The sequence below is a fragment of the Theobroma umbraticum genome, unplaced genomic scaffold (assembly GCF_002168275.2).
Source record: "Theobroma umbraticum cultivar Fairchild unplaced genomic scaffold, ASM216827v3 scaffold_44.0, whole genome shotgun sequence".
In the NCBI taxonomy this organism is placed as follows: domain Eukaryota; kingdom Viridiplantae; phylum Streptophyta; class Magnoliopsida; order Malvales; family Malvaceae; genus Theobroma; species Theobroma umbraticum.
In genome coordinates this window covers 7,699,248-7,713,083 of record NW_018397255.1, presented here as the reverse complement: position 1 = coordinate 7,713,083, position 13,836 = coordinate 7,699,248, and the positions used below count along the sequence as shown (strand labels likewise).

General features: G+C 32.7%; 3 protein-coding genes across 14 annotated transcripts in view; 2 read left to right on the top strand and 1 right to left on the bottom strand.

Moving 5' to 3' along the window:
* Positions 1-340: 340 nt before the first annotated feature.
* LOC110409423 (uncharacterized) lies at positions 341-2,197 on the top strand. Its single transcript, XM_021418762.2, has 3 exons — positions 341-681; positions 841-942; positions 1,410-2,197. Exons 1-3 carry the CDS (start codon positions 418-420, stop codon positions 1,488-1,490), a joined length of 447 nt encoding a protein of 148 aa, XP_021274437.1. The 5' UTR covers positions 341-417; the 3' UTR covers positions 1,491-2,197.
* Positions 2,198-3,057: 860 nt separating this feature from the next.
* On the bottom strand, positions 3,058-5,448 carry RPL16A (ribosomal protein large subunit 16A). Its single transcript, XM_021418153.1, has 5 exons — positions 5,291-5,448; positions 5,072-5,179; positions 4,947-4,989; positions 4,272-4,467; positions 3,058-3,558 (listed from the first exon to the last, which is right to left on the bottom strand). Exons 1-5 carry the CDS (start codon positions 5,291-5,293, stop codon positions 3,360-3,362), a joined length of 549 nt encoding a protein of 182 aa, XP_021273828.1. The 5' UTR covers positions 5,294-5,448; the 3' UTR covers positions 3,058-3,359.
* Positions 5,449-6,938: 1,490 nt separating this feature from the next.
* Positions 6,939-13,836, top strand: part of LOC110429422 (Pentatricopeptide repeat (PPR-like) superfamily protein) — an 8,650-nt gene continuing 1,752 nt past the window's right edge. For 3 of the 12 annotated variants that reach the window (XR_002446571.2, XR_002446569.2, XR_002446570.2), the window contains exons 1-3: positions 6,940-7,313; positions 7,455-8,858; positions 10,350-10,397. Coding sequence is in view for 2 of the 12 variants with exons in the window: in XM_021445454.2 (XP_021301129.1) it covers positions 7,527-8,858; positions 10,350-10,393 (1,376 nt within the window). In the remaining 10 variants the exon portion in view is untranslated. Of the gene's footprint in view, positions 7,314-7,454; positions 9,358-9,814; positions 10,057-10,349; positions 10,398-12,867; positions 12,908-13,836 lie in introns of all 12 variants that reach the window. The other 9 variants (XR_016350777.1, XR_016350778.1, XM_021445454.2 and 6 more) reach the window with 6 other exon arrangements.

The window sequence follows — 13,836 nt, the reverse complement described above, 5'->3', positions numbered from 1 at the left end:
AACTCAACTCATGAATTAACAAGAAGTGAGCTGAATTGAAATTTTGATAATTTATATAAAAAAATGAGCTGGTCCGATCCATATTTTTTTAATCTATAAGGACTTGGACTGAGCTGAACCGAATTAACTCATATTGACAGCTCTAAAAAGAGATGTACATTGCAATGGTAAAAATGATAATAAATTATGTTGAAATTCATGTGATTATGTAAAAAAAAAACATGTGTACTTTCCAGTTAACATAAATGAATAGTTCATAATGATAGGAAACCTCAATCAAACAGCAGTTTTCCCTCCCATTTATGAGGCGCGTGATCTTCACTGTCTCATTTAAAGACAAGACTCGATGACAACCAGGACATCGAACACGACTCCTGTCCCAAACCAAGAAATATCCACCGATTGCGCCAGGATACGATGTCGGACCCACGCGCCGCTTCCAACAACGGCGATAATGACTCCGGTGATAGTATGGATGCTGCCGTGGCTAAAACCGCTGGCTTCGTAGTCTTTTCAGGGATCGCTATGAGCATCCTCAAAACCCTAAACCCTTTCAACAAAGACAGGGACGCAACTCCACTGCCTCAACAGCCTGTCGCTGAGTCCACTCAGTCTTCTCTGACTCAGCCGATCCGAGATTCCCCGCCTCCTCCTCCTCCCCCAGGACCCATTATCACCAAGGTATTTAATAACTCACTTTACTCACTCACTTATATCCCATTCCAGAAAAATCGTTTCTTCCTTTAATTTTTTTTAATATTTTTGTCTGAGGGACTTTGATATATGCATATTTATGTGATTTTGTTATACTTTTTAATCTGTGTGGTGTTTTTATTGTAGAAAGCAAGTAGTAATATGGAGCAAAGAGTGCCAGAATACTCGGGAAATGTAATAGAGATTGTGAAAGGAGATACTCTTTGGGGTCTCTCCAGAAAATATGGGGTATGCATTTTCTTTATCAGCATCTGGAATTTCTTGATAAACTATCATTTTGAATTGCTATGTTGTGTTTTGCTTTGCATTTAGTGCTGAAAATCCAGATATATTGGAATTGGAGTTGGGGCTGTTGAGCCTTCTGAATGCCACGATCAACATTTACTTTAAATTCTTATCACCGTTTCAAGCAGTTTTTCTACTCCAAATTTAGCTTTAGGGCTGAAGCATAAAAATTGAATCTCCATAATTGAGCTTTTGAAGAAAGCTGTAATGAGAAGCTGAGAAACAACTTTTTGTTGGAAATTTTATAGATACAAAAAGATGATTTTAGTTATTCCGAATAATTCCAAATACCATAGAACTTTTTTAAATAGAAAAAGTTGTATTTGAACAAGATGTTTTCGTATAGTTCCCGCCACGCCAAACAAAATTTAAGATTTATCTGCAATTTTGATTTTATAATGTGGTTTCAGGTGTCAATAGATGCAATCAAAGAGGCTAATGGGCTTACAGGGGATACCATCTACGCTGGCAAGAAACTCATTATCCCATGATGTTGTTTTAATCTCTTCGTATCTGTTTTTCAGTTTTTCTCTTCCAAATTGGTTGTTAGACATGTAATTTTGCAAATGCTAGTGAAGAGTATCTGTCCCGTAGTTTGTAATTTCAACATGAGCAGATGGAGACCCTAGATCAGGATTGAGAATGCTGCTGCGCACTGTTCACAGTTCTATTTTAAATATTGTCTATTTAATTGCATTTGTCTTATTTACATTCTAAGTGTTTAGTGTCTGACTTATTTGTAAGGTTGTTCCTTGGCTGTACTTCTCTCATGCTTTGCAATTTATGTACAATCAAATGGGGCTCTGTAGTGAAGCAGATTGAGAGGGGTTCTGGTACAATAAGGATTGTGCGGAGAAAGAGTTGAGACTGTTGGGAGACCTATAACTCTTCAATCATAGGCATGTTCTGGTATGTTTGGGAACTAGATTGCTTTTGCCACCAATTTGGACAAGATGTTATGGTTCTCAGGGGTGATACTTTCCGAGCCAAAAATAAGAAGATAGCTGTGCTAACTTGTTATAGAGTTGTAGAATATTCACATCATTTTGTAACAAGAATAATAAGCTACTTAATACTTCTGGTTAACTGGCCCTAACACTGTAACAGAGCTCGGCTAAGTGTGTATACATACCTATTGTTAATTTGTTACATGCTGAAGTTAGAAATGTTATAGTGACATCTTGATAGCTTTGCTCCATGTAATGACAATTGCTAGCTTGCTTCTCCAGCTCTAGTTTCTTGAATTCACAGCAAATTGTATGATCTGACATATTGATAGGTCACAATTCTCCAAACACACACTATTACATTAACATATGAGCATCATTTTTTCGTTAGGTATGGTCATTGGTTATGATTGTTGGCGTACATATGCATACTCGTTTTAAGCAAGTGTAGCAGAACCGTAATGCATGGACAAAGTGCCTCAAATTTGGCTTAGGTTGATGGCTTTTGTGTTCTGGTGAAAAGAAGGAAAAGAACTTCCTCTCTATACCTTTATTGGGGCAATAAGTGAACAGTTTATGCTTTATGCGAGGTTCTTATAATATGCAAGTGACAAAATTAGTGTATGCAGGCATTGTTTACTACTTAGCAGTATTTCTAACATTCTTAGCAATACTGTATCAACAACTAATGATCTGCCATAACATCTTTTACGAGGGACATGGTTGTTTCTACCACGTTTGTGATATCTGTGGTGATGTGGACTGCAAGGTCATGGTGCATGAAAATATATTGAGTAGTTTCTTAATGCAAACCGGTCTTGTTCGTCAGTGGATAAATGATATTGTCAAAGCAATATGAAACTAAGCATGCTTCTCGCACAAAGGGGGATCAATGTGGCTCAATGTGATACCAATTAAAGTTGTACCATCAAATGCAATATTACAAGTAACACAAATAGCAATCTGCTTCTGAGAATTTTAAACTTAAACGTCAATGTGAAAGTATAACAATCCAATATACAATTGTGACTGGTGATATAAACACAACACTGTAAATTCTGATTGAAAACCAATAAGTTGTTCCATCATTCTTTTTGTCAATTTCTTCCCATAATATAAAACTCAACCGAACCTTTTCAAATTAAATAATGCAGTGCCTTGTAATTATACATTAGAGATGTAAAATAGTGAATATTCAAATCTTTAAACATAAACACTCAAAAACGTAGGTGCATCTGGGTAAATAATCTTAAACCAACTGAGATAAGCGAAATAAAAACTTTAGAATACAAAGGCAAAAACCAAAGATTTGCCAAAACTTGATAATTAAGAAGATTAATTGATTCTGGTCTACAGAATTATCAACCTAGGGGAGCAAAAACTTCATCTGGTTCTATCGCTCTTCGTATGGGCTTAAGAACCTATATTCTGGGACTTGTTGAGGATCACACCTTCATATTTGACCTGGAACCACTTCATAGCATCCTCCTTGGTAACCCTGTGCTGAATCCCAACACGGGACTTGCACCTACGGCGACGACCCACACGATAGCCCGCACGCTCCAGAACAACGTAGAAGTCCATACCATAAATACCAGTGGATGGGTCATATCTGGAAAATCAATATTGTTAAATAATAATTCAATGATATAGAAGAACCAATAATAATAAGAGATATCCCTAATCACACTAGTAGCAATAAATATTATTATCAAAGCATGGATATAGTTGATTTGCAAACCTCTAACAAGAATAGAATATATCCATACTCCAGAAACACTTAAAGATACCATTTACAATAGCAGATTGGCAAATAGTGATAATCAATTAAGCTACAAAAATTCCAAAGACAGGGTTAGGGTTACAAACACATTAGCTATAACATGAACAAGTTTGTCAACCATAAAGCAAAATGTCATTTTATAAATAAGCACAATACAGATTGCTTCCAAAAATAAAACAACTCACAACTTCATCCTAGAACCACGCACATTGGCATCATAAAAGAAAGGACCAGACACTTGACACCAATCAAGTCTAGAGACAATTACCATTTACCAAAACAAAGATAAAGGCATGCAAAACCAGCAAAAAATAGACAAGACCCTAGCTTTACAAGCTTTAACTTTCAAGAAATTTAATATCAGAGATTCCCACAAGTTGTTTATGTAGCATAAATTAGAAGTTAGTGAACTATTACATAGGTCCAAAAAGTATAATTACCATAACTCCATGTGCCAAATGACAATTTGAAATGATAAAAGCAACACAATCGTGTTCCCCCAAACTAACAATGAATTTTTAAAGGAAAGGGACAGAGCTTACTTAATTCCCAGATCAATATGCTCCTGAATACCAAATCCGAAGCAACCGGTATCGCTAAAGTTCCTTCGCAACAGCTCATATTCCTTAACCTTCAACCCACTCTCCAAAAGTTGCATCGCCTTCTCTCCCCTAACAGTGACGTAGCACGCAATCTTCTCATTACGTCTAATTCCAAAGGACCGGACAGTGTACCTAGCTGTTGGTATTAGGTTGCGGAAAATTAAGTATAATACAGGACAAATATGCAAGAAAGCTACAACAAATTAAAAAAACTGCAAATAGCTTCTCAATTTGGAAGAATAAAATAGCCACCGACTGCCCCTTCTAAAACTTGCAAATGCACTTTTCATTGATTAGAATTCTTAACTGCCTTATTTAAGTAATCACTCAGATTTTGGCTCACATATAATCTCAAATTCCTATAAAAACAATGGCCATAAAAATAAAATAAAATAAAAACTAATAGAAATAAAAAGAAGAAGCTTTCATATTTCACATTTGTCCAAACAAACCAAAAAGTTCTATCATCCACACTTTAGTTATATTAATCTGAAAAACAAAAATTCAACTAGAAAGGCTGTCGACAATTATGTTCAATTTAAATTAATAAAGAATACCCTTCTACTTCTGAAACCTCATAAATTAAGATACCAGTAATAAATAATATACTATTACCTTTTGAGAAAACGGGTGTTTGGCCGCTGAGTTGCTCCAACACCTGCACGTTAAGGAAAGATTCAATATAATGAGAGAGAAAAAAAAATGACGGCTGTATAGAATTTGGGTGAGGATAGCAGTACCTTGGCAGCCCTGGTAAGACGATCTCCACTTTCACCGACGGAGATATTGAGGACAAGCTTCTGTACCTTGATTTCCCTCATGGGGTTCGATAGTTTCTTCTCCGACGCCTGCTTTCATTTCGTCGTTAAAAGTTTTTTTAAAAAAAAAGGAAATGAAAAAACGAAAGCAGTATAAAAACAAAAAATTTTTATAGAAAAGAGTGAAAGAAAGAGAAAGACCATTTAGCTTGTTAGGACTGATGCTGAAGCTGAGTCCGCCGCCTGGGAATGAAAATGGAGGGTGAAGCAAAACAGCTTTCAATTAACCCTAACATGGAGACGACAGTGTTAAATTAGGGCTTTCGCAAATCTGGTTTCTTAAATGACCATAATACCCCTCATCTATTTCCTCTTTATTTACGAGTGCTTATGCTTGTAATATAGTACTGGTACTCTATATTTATATTTATATTTCTTAATATTTTAAGTAGTAATATATTTTTTGATAAATAAATAATAATATATTTAAACACAAATATTTAAAAATTTTAAATTTCGAAGTGTAATTAATGAAAATTTTGAAATACTGTATTAACTACAAATTATTCAAACTATTGGATTTAAAAATTTAAAATGCTTCATTATTTTATGAACTTACAACTTAAATTTATATAACAAATTATTCTTAAGGTTATGTTTAAGAACTTCAATTTGAAAGAAAAAAAAATCGATTTTCAAATTTATACCAAATTATACGATAAAATTTTGAAAACTTTTATGATCATATTCAAATTATAAGTTTATTATATCCTTATTTAGTGATAAATTTGAAATAATTTTACATATATTTTTATATACATGTTTATATAGGTATCTTAAATTTATTTCATTATATCGTTTTCAGTTATATAGGTGTATTAATTATTGAAAAAATTGTTATATAATGTTTGTATTCACTCTCATAATTTATAAAACAAATTAACTAAATTCACCAACTCCCTCTTCTAAGATTATTGCATTTTGCCTTTATTTATGGCCCAAGATTAACGAGCTTAGCCCAAATTGGATTAGGCTTGGATATGAGACAAATTTGCTTAGAGCTAAGTCATTATTGTACTAATAAATTTGCAAATTGCACTTGGGTGCATCAAATAAGTTTGGTTCAATTATCTTTATCCCCTAGAATTTTTAAATATAAATGTCCTTAAGCATTTCTTAAACCATTTTATCAAAAGGAAAATTATCGTATTAGAGTTTTTGGACTCTACAAGTAGAGTTTTTTTTTTTGTTTTGTTGAAAGGTGAGTCTATAAGTAGAGTTAAGAAATAAACATGTATTTTGTTAAGATATATTATAAAATTTAATATATTAATTATTAAAATGATATCTAAAAACTCTTTAATTCATTTGTAGAGTTTAAAAACACAACCATCAATTTTCTGTTTTCATTCTACTATTATTAGCTTACACCTTAAGTGTTCAATGGCTTAGAATGTTATTTTAAGTTTATATAACAAGATTCTTCTTTTATATATATACAGAAAACAAAACACACCCATCAATTTATACAATTATATTTCTTATAAAAATATTCATTATACTTAAAAAATAACTATAAATATTTATTCAACAATAAATATATAAGTTTCTTACTTAAAAAGAGCCATTTGGAATAAGTTAAATAGTATAAAAATAATTAATGATTTTTATCTCAATTTTTGCAAAATAACCAAAGATAAGATTTTAGGCTATGACCTAAGTAATTAGGTTTAAATATGTGTATTTAAACCTTTTCTTTACCCATTCTTTAATTAAATAATAAAATAAATATCCACACCCTTCATTTTTTTTTGTTTTCAGAAGTTTTTAAAAATATAAAATCCATAAAAAACTCAAAACGCAAACAATAAAATCAACCGAATTGAAGTTCTTTCGAACAAAAGAAAAAAAGGGACACAATCAAATAATTTTTGCAACTAAATTAAGTTTTCAAAGGTTGCCGCCACCGGCGACAGCCATTCTCCTCCCTCCTCCCTTTCCCTTAGATTCCCTCTTCCATCTTCTTCTTCGTCATTTTATTTCCTAAGACCCAGCCCCTTAAATTCAATCCTTTCCAAAGCCAGCAAGTTGCAGCTGTCGAAGCTTCGCCCACCCACAAGTCCGCCAGCGGAGACCCAGCCTCCGCCACCGGTTAATGCGCACCAGTCCAGTTCTTTGTTCTTCTTCTCTTCCAATTTCCATTGCCAAATAAGCGAGGACAAAGGTGATTTATTTACATCTCCGGACTCACCTGTTCTTTACAATTTGTTAAAAAGATTATTATTTTTTATTTAGTCCTAGTACAGATATAGATATAAACTATAAAACTTATTAATCCTCATGAATATTGTTTTTCTTCTGGCAGGTTTTTTTTTTTTGGAATTGTTTAGCTTTATGTGGACTTGTTCTTGAATGTGCTTTAAGAAAAAGAAAAAGAATGGTTCGTAGATTATCAACTAGATTATTGAACGTTTGCATTGCTTCATTTTGTAAAGCCCATAAATTGGAGAAAGCCGAAACGGTTATTATTGATGGTATAAGATTGGGAGTGCTCCCTGATGTCGTAACTTACAACATACTTATTGATGCATACTGTCGTTTAGTCGGAATCGATGCTGGTTACTCTGTTCTTCATAGAATGGGAGAAGCTGGGATTTCTCCAGATGTTATTTCTTACAATTCTTTGATAGCTGGCGCCAGTAGGAATTGCCAAATATCTCGGTCTTTTAATCTGTTTGATGAAATGATTCAAAGAGGTATTGCTCCTGATATTTGGAGTTACAATACTTTGATGCACAGCTTCTTCAAGTTAGGAAAACCAGATGAGGCCAATAGGGTTTTCCAGGATATAATACTTGTTGAGCATTTGCCTTGTGTCGCTACTTTTAACATTATGATGAATGGTCTCTGTAAGAATGGGTATACTGAGAATGCTTTTATGTTGTTTAGGAATTTACAGCGTCATGGATTTGTGCCAGAGTTAATGACATACAATATTCTTGTTAGTGGATTATGCAAGATTGGTAGATTAGGGTTGGCAATGAGGATTTTTAAAGAAATAGTAGAATCGGGTCATGTTCCAAATGCCATAACATACACTCCTGTACTGAGATGCTGCTTTAGGAAGAGGAAGTTTGAAGAAGGGCTCGAGTTATTGTCTGAGATGAAGAGTAAAGGGTATATGTTTGATGGTTTTGCTTACTGCACTGTTATTGGTGCTCTAATCAAGATAGGCAAGATGAAAGAGGCAACTGAATTCATGGTGGAGATGATGAGGACTGGTATTGAGCTTGATATAGTGTCTTATAACACCCTCATTAATATGTATTGTAAAGATAATAAGTTAGAAGAAGCCTACAAGTTGTTGGATGATATAGAAAAAAAAGGGTTGGAATGTGACAAATATACACACACAATAATGATTGATGCATTGTGCAAGGCAGGTAATATTGAGGGGGCTGCACGACATCTGAAGTACATGAGTACGATGGGCTTTGATTCAAACTTGGCTGCTTATAATTGTTTTATTGATGGGTTGTGTAAAGTTGGTCACATTGATGATGCAATGAAAGTCTTTAAATCAATGGAGGTAAGAGATTCTCTTACCTACTCCTCTTTGGTGCACAATCTTTGCAGAGCTGGAAGTTACCGCTCTGCATCCAAGCTTCTGCTATCTTGTTTGCGAAGTGGTATGAGAATACTGAAGTCTGCCCAACTGGCTGTCCTGTCTGGTCTTCGCTATTCTGGATTTCCTGGAGAGGCAAGGAAGGTTAAGTCCAAGATTCGTATAGCTCGAATATTAAATTATTGATAATTTGACCATTATTTTCCACTTCAGTGCTAGAAGTTGGAAGATTTTCTTAGTACAGCTGATTTAACATTGAGGATCATTTTTTGTGGATCAAGGTCCTGATCGGAATAATGTGACTTTCTTCTTGTTGTAAGATCAATGGCTTTTTTGGGGTGAAAAACTGTTGGCCAAGACAGAGATTAGCAATTCTGAATCAAACCGCAACTACTTGTTAAAGTATTCACTGCATGCATGTTTCCATCATCAAACACTAGATGATGTGATGTGAATTGCTTGAAACCTCTACTTCTGCTTCAAAAATGGCGTAGCATATTAACAGGAGATACATCTATGAAGCTTGTTACTAGATTGGCTGCTTGTCATGCGGTTGCTTCTGTTTTGGTGTTTTTTCTGGATTATTTGACTTCCCTTTCCTTCTATCAAAAATTGTCTCGAAGAATTTCTTAAATGGAATCATGTAAGGAATTGCTTCCTCTCAAAAGTGAATTATTTTATTCTTATTTTGATTTAATGAAGAAATTAGCCCTTTTTTTATTTTGATAAATTTGTTGCATGTTAGATAATTGACGTCCATTTTAGAAGCAGGAGTGTCAATAAACTTGGTATCTCCAGCTGCATCTCAGACATGCTAGTAATTTATTAATCAAAGCCTTGGATAAAATTTAATTTAAATATTCAACTTGAAGGGCTTGAACAGGGGATCTTTGTGGCTTTTTTCTTTTGGTTGGATAATTATGATAAACTTGAAGGTTATCTAGGCAGTTTGGATTTCTCAGCCAAGTGTGGTCAATAGTTATATATTATCTATCACTTCAGCATGGTTTTTTTTTTTAAATTTTTCTTATTTGCATTTTTTTTTCTAATTTGTAACAGACATAGATAAACTATTGACTTTGGACTTTCTTCCTTTCTAGGTTTGATGGGCCAACAGCAAGCTATATATTTGAAAACTTTCCTCTTCAGCTTTATAGTTTGGTCATGCTTTAAGCTTGCAATTTGACATTGGATTCATGTTTCTTTGCTTTCTTTTTTCCCCTTTTCTGCACTTCTGGTCTAAACAGAAAGGGAGTGTATCATAGAGAAAAGAGCGAGAGGAGTTTTCAGTGGAATGATAATACTATTAAAACTGAATATTCAGGAGACTGACATGCATGCTGTACTTTCTCACACTTGCAATTATTTATTTCTTTGTTCTTCTTTGTTTAATTTATCTCTTTAAAGTCACAGTATCTTCTTCCAATGTATTTCACTAGCATTGTAAATGAAGCAACTGCTGTATGTGTAATTAGTTTTGGACCCTGTTCATTAAATGACTGAATACATAGGCCTTAGGTAACAGTGGGTTCTAGTATTCAAAATAATAAGATGTCAAAAGTTGGTTATAATAATACAAGAATGTTGAAGGCCAGTGTATTGTTGGGAATTTTTACGCTTTGCTCTATTTTGCAGGGACATGAGCTGCTCTGTTTGCATCCTATCAAGGAGATATGCTCGTAGGTAATCATCCTTTTTTTTTTTTCATTTTACTTTTCTTTTGTTTGCTTCTTTTGTTTTGTTTTTGTTTTTTGTTTTTTTTTTGTGATTTTTTTTTCCGTGTTCACTTTTGCCTTTGTCTCTCTCTTTGTCATTGCTGTTTCCTCATTGTTCATTTATGTGCCATACTTGATGTTGTTATTGTCATCAGTGTTACCTTCAACTGCCATAAATTTGATCATGGAATTCTTCATGGGTATGTGTAGACAAACCTCAGGATAGAAAAGTTGATCCTTATGCTCATGTGAACTTTACTGATAAAATATAGTTAGTTTGAATTACACCTTTACGCCCTTTGCAGTTTAGAAGTTTGTCAAATAACATGAAAGCCCAAAATTTCTAATTCTTGCCACTACACTCATGAAAACCCTTAAAACTAATCAATAAAAAATTTAATAATATATTCAATTAATTTCATAATCTAAAGGTAATTTGACTAATAAACAGTATTAAATTCAAGTGAGCTTAAACATAGGAAAAAAATAAAATAAAAGTACTAAAAAGTACTAAATACGTTTGGTTGTAAGTCTCATTGTGATCCTTCTTTTTACACCTGCGCAGAAGTCAAAAAGACCAAAAAGTTTTGGAGTTGAATTGCTTGCTGAAGAAACTATATTCGTTGAGATACCTAAGGGCATGTTCGGTTTTACAAAACCTTCTGTTTTAATTTTCTGAAAACAATTTTCATTTTCTATTTTTTGATTGCTTAAAAGTGTGTTTGGTGAATAAAATGGAAAATAATTTTCTCAAAATGAAAATAGTAATAATGCATTCGGAATACTAGTGTTTTCTACTTATAAGAAAGAATGAATATGATTAGCAAATATAATCAGATTAAAAAACTTAAGTGAAGCTTTTTAGTGTCAACAATTTTTGTTAAAATAAATTAAATAAAAGTTATATTGTTGATAAATTTCAATAAATAGATAATTTATAAAAAGTTCAAGTAATCATAACAACTTAACAAGCATAAATGTCTTATTCAAAAAAGAATTTCAACTATAACTTACGAGTGACAAGTTTCTTTACTATTTAATTTCCATTGAATAAATTATAGATATAAATTTAATTGCATTTTATATTTTACTTAGTATATTGAGGTTTAATTATTTTTAATTAAGATCATGATATCACCCCTTTTTCTTTAATTTCATATAAAGTTGAACAGATGACCTTAGTTTTTTATCTGAATTTTGACAAGTGGCTTGATCCATTTTTCACCTCTTGTCTATCATGATTTGGGAACCCACTCAATAAAAATGTAAATTTGTTTTAAAAAATTTCTTAAAAAATTGAATAGATGACCTTAGTTTTTTATCTGAATTTTGACAAATGGCTTGTTCTATTCTTCTCCTCTTGTCTATTGTGGTTAGTGAACCCACTTTATGAAAATATAAAAGGCCTGGTTGTTGGATTCGGCCATTTGGAACAAAAGAAAGCAACGATATTAAGAGTAAAAAAAAAAAAAATTGCAGGATAAAATAATTGGGAATGGCATGTTCTCATTGTTTTCTCGTTACTCTCTTAAAAATAATCAAAATATCTTTTTTGTGTTCTCCAAATTTAGCCCATTTTCATTATCATTTTGTAGAAAGCAATTTTCAAAAACAGTCACCAAACATGTTCTCAACATCTTTTTTCCTGTTCTTTTGAGAAAATGAAAATAAAAAAATATTGATATTTTCTAAACCCAAACACACTAAAATTTTCAGAGAGCTAAACATACCGTTTGATCTGTTGACTTGAGCTTTTTCTCTGCTGTTCAAAACAACCAAATGAACTGTTAGAAAAAATTGGGTCTGATAGTTTTGGTTTTATGAGTTTACTTATTTGGTGCTGTTTTTTGGGATTAATATGGTTTGGTGAGATTTGCAGTACAGTTCTGGTTACTGGGAGATACCCTACATTATTATATGCACGTTATTGCTTCTCTATTTTATTGATTTATTACTCTCACGAAACTTCCCATGCAACCTTAATTGTAAATTGTATGATCCTAGTGGAGACCTGGTTTGGTCACCTGCTTAATTTTGTTATAGTCTGTATAAATGTAGGCTCTGATGTTTACTCATCAAGATAATTGTTGCAAGCTGTATAAGGCTGAGTATGAGAGATTGACATTGCTTCCCGAGTTGTTCCGTCTGGAGTATCTTGTATTTCATATGTGGTTACTATATTGTCAGATAAAAAGCATTAAGTAAGTTGAAACAGTGAATTTGGACAGGTTATAATCAAAATGAATCATTTGATCAGCAAAATTATTAATGCCGCATACATGACTTAGTATAACAATTTGACTATGCCCTGTGATTATTTCTCTGACAGTAATGTTGATTCTCATAATATAAGTAAGCAACCCTTAGTTTTACTTGGCTGATATAAATAAGCATTCAAGTCTAAAATTGACTTTTAGTTTTTTTTTTTTCTTTTTCAGTTCTTTCTGATTTGCCAAATGAAGACATCAGTACAACTTGGTATTTGCCTTGGTCTATTTAGGACATGCAAGCGAATCTGACCCTCTTAACAATTGAAAGCTGTAGAGAAAGTATCGTTAAAGAACTAAAATAAGTGCTCCATTCTCCATTTTTCTTTACAAAAAGAAAAAGGAAAAACTGCTGCATTGATTTAAATGCATCAGGGTTAAAGTTTTTCATAATTCCTTGGTGTGGGAAAAACTGAAGCTTCTTTTGCTTGTTATTTTTGCTACTTGCTTTTTACTTCCTAAAAACTAGCTATAAGTAAAGCAAATAATAGAAAGCAAAATCATAGTTAACTAAAAACAAACAAATAACTAAATTGCAACACTTGTTTTAACATAATTGTATTATAGAAAAGTAAAATCATATATTTTGTTGTTCAAGAGTTATATTTTCTACTTTCTATTCTTCAAAATATAATTTGCTTTATCCACACACAAATTTTGTTTTTTGCTTCCTGAAACAAAAAGCTAATAAAAGCATCAACCAAATGGTACCTTAGGTTGCTTTCTTCTCCATTGAACTTTTTAACTACATAAATTCATTTTACTGCCTTATGTATGTCATTCTTATGGATCTCAAACCATGAATTTGTCATTCGAAGTTGTAACTTTTACCCTTTCCAATTTGTGCTTTCACATGTGGATTTGTATGCTTTTTTCCCTAAAATCAATATTCCCTAAATTGTCCAAAAATAACTTAATTTGGCAAACAAGCATTTCTATTCTGTTTCTAATCTGTGCTATGCAAACAACATTCTCTATCACAAGTACTGATGCAATAAAACATGCTTAATCTTCCATCTTGTGATTAAGCCTAAAGTAGCTATGTTTGACTTTTTCTAAATTGCATTTCATCAACAATAAATGTCTTTTGCTACAAGGATTTTGGACATAATCAAAGGCTAAGGAACCATTCTGGCATAT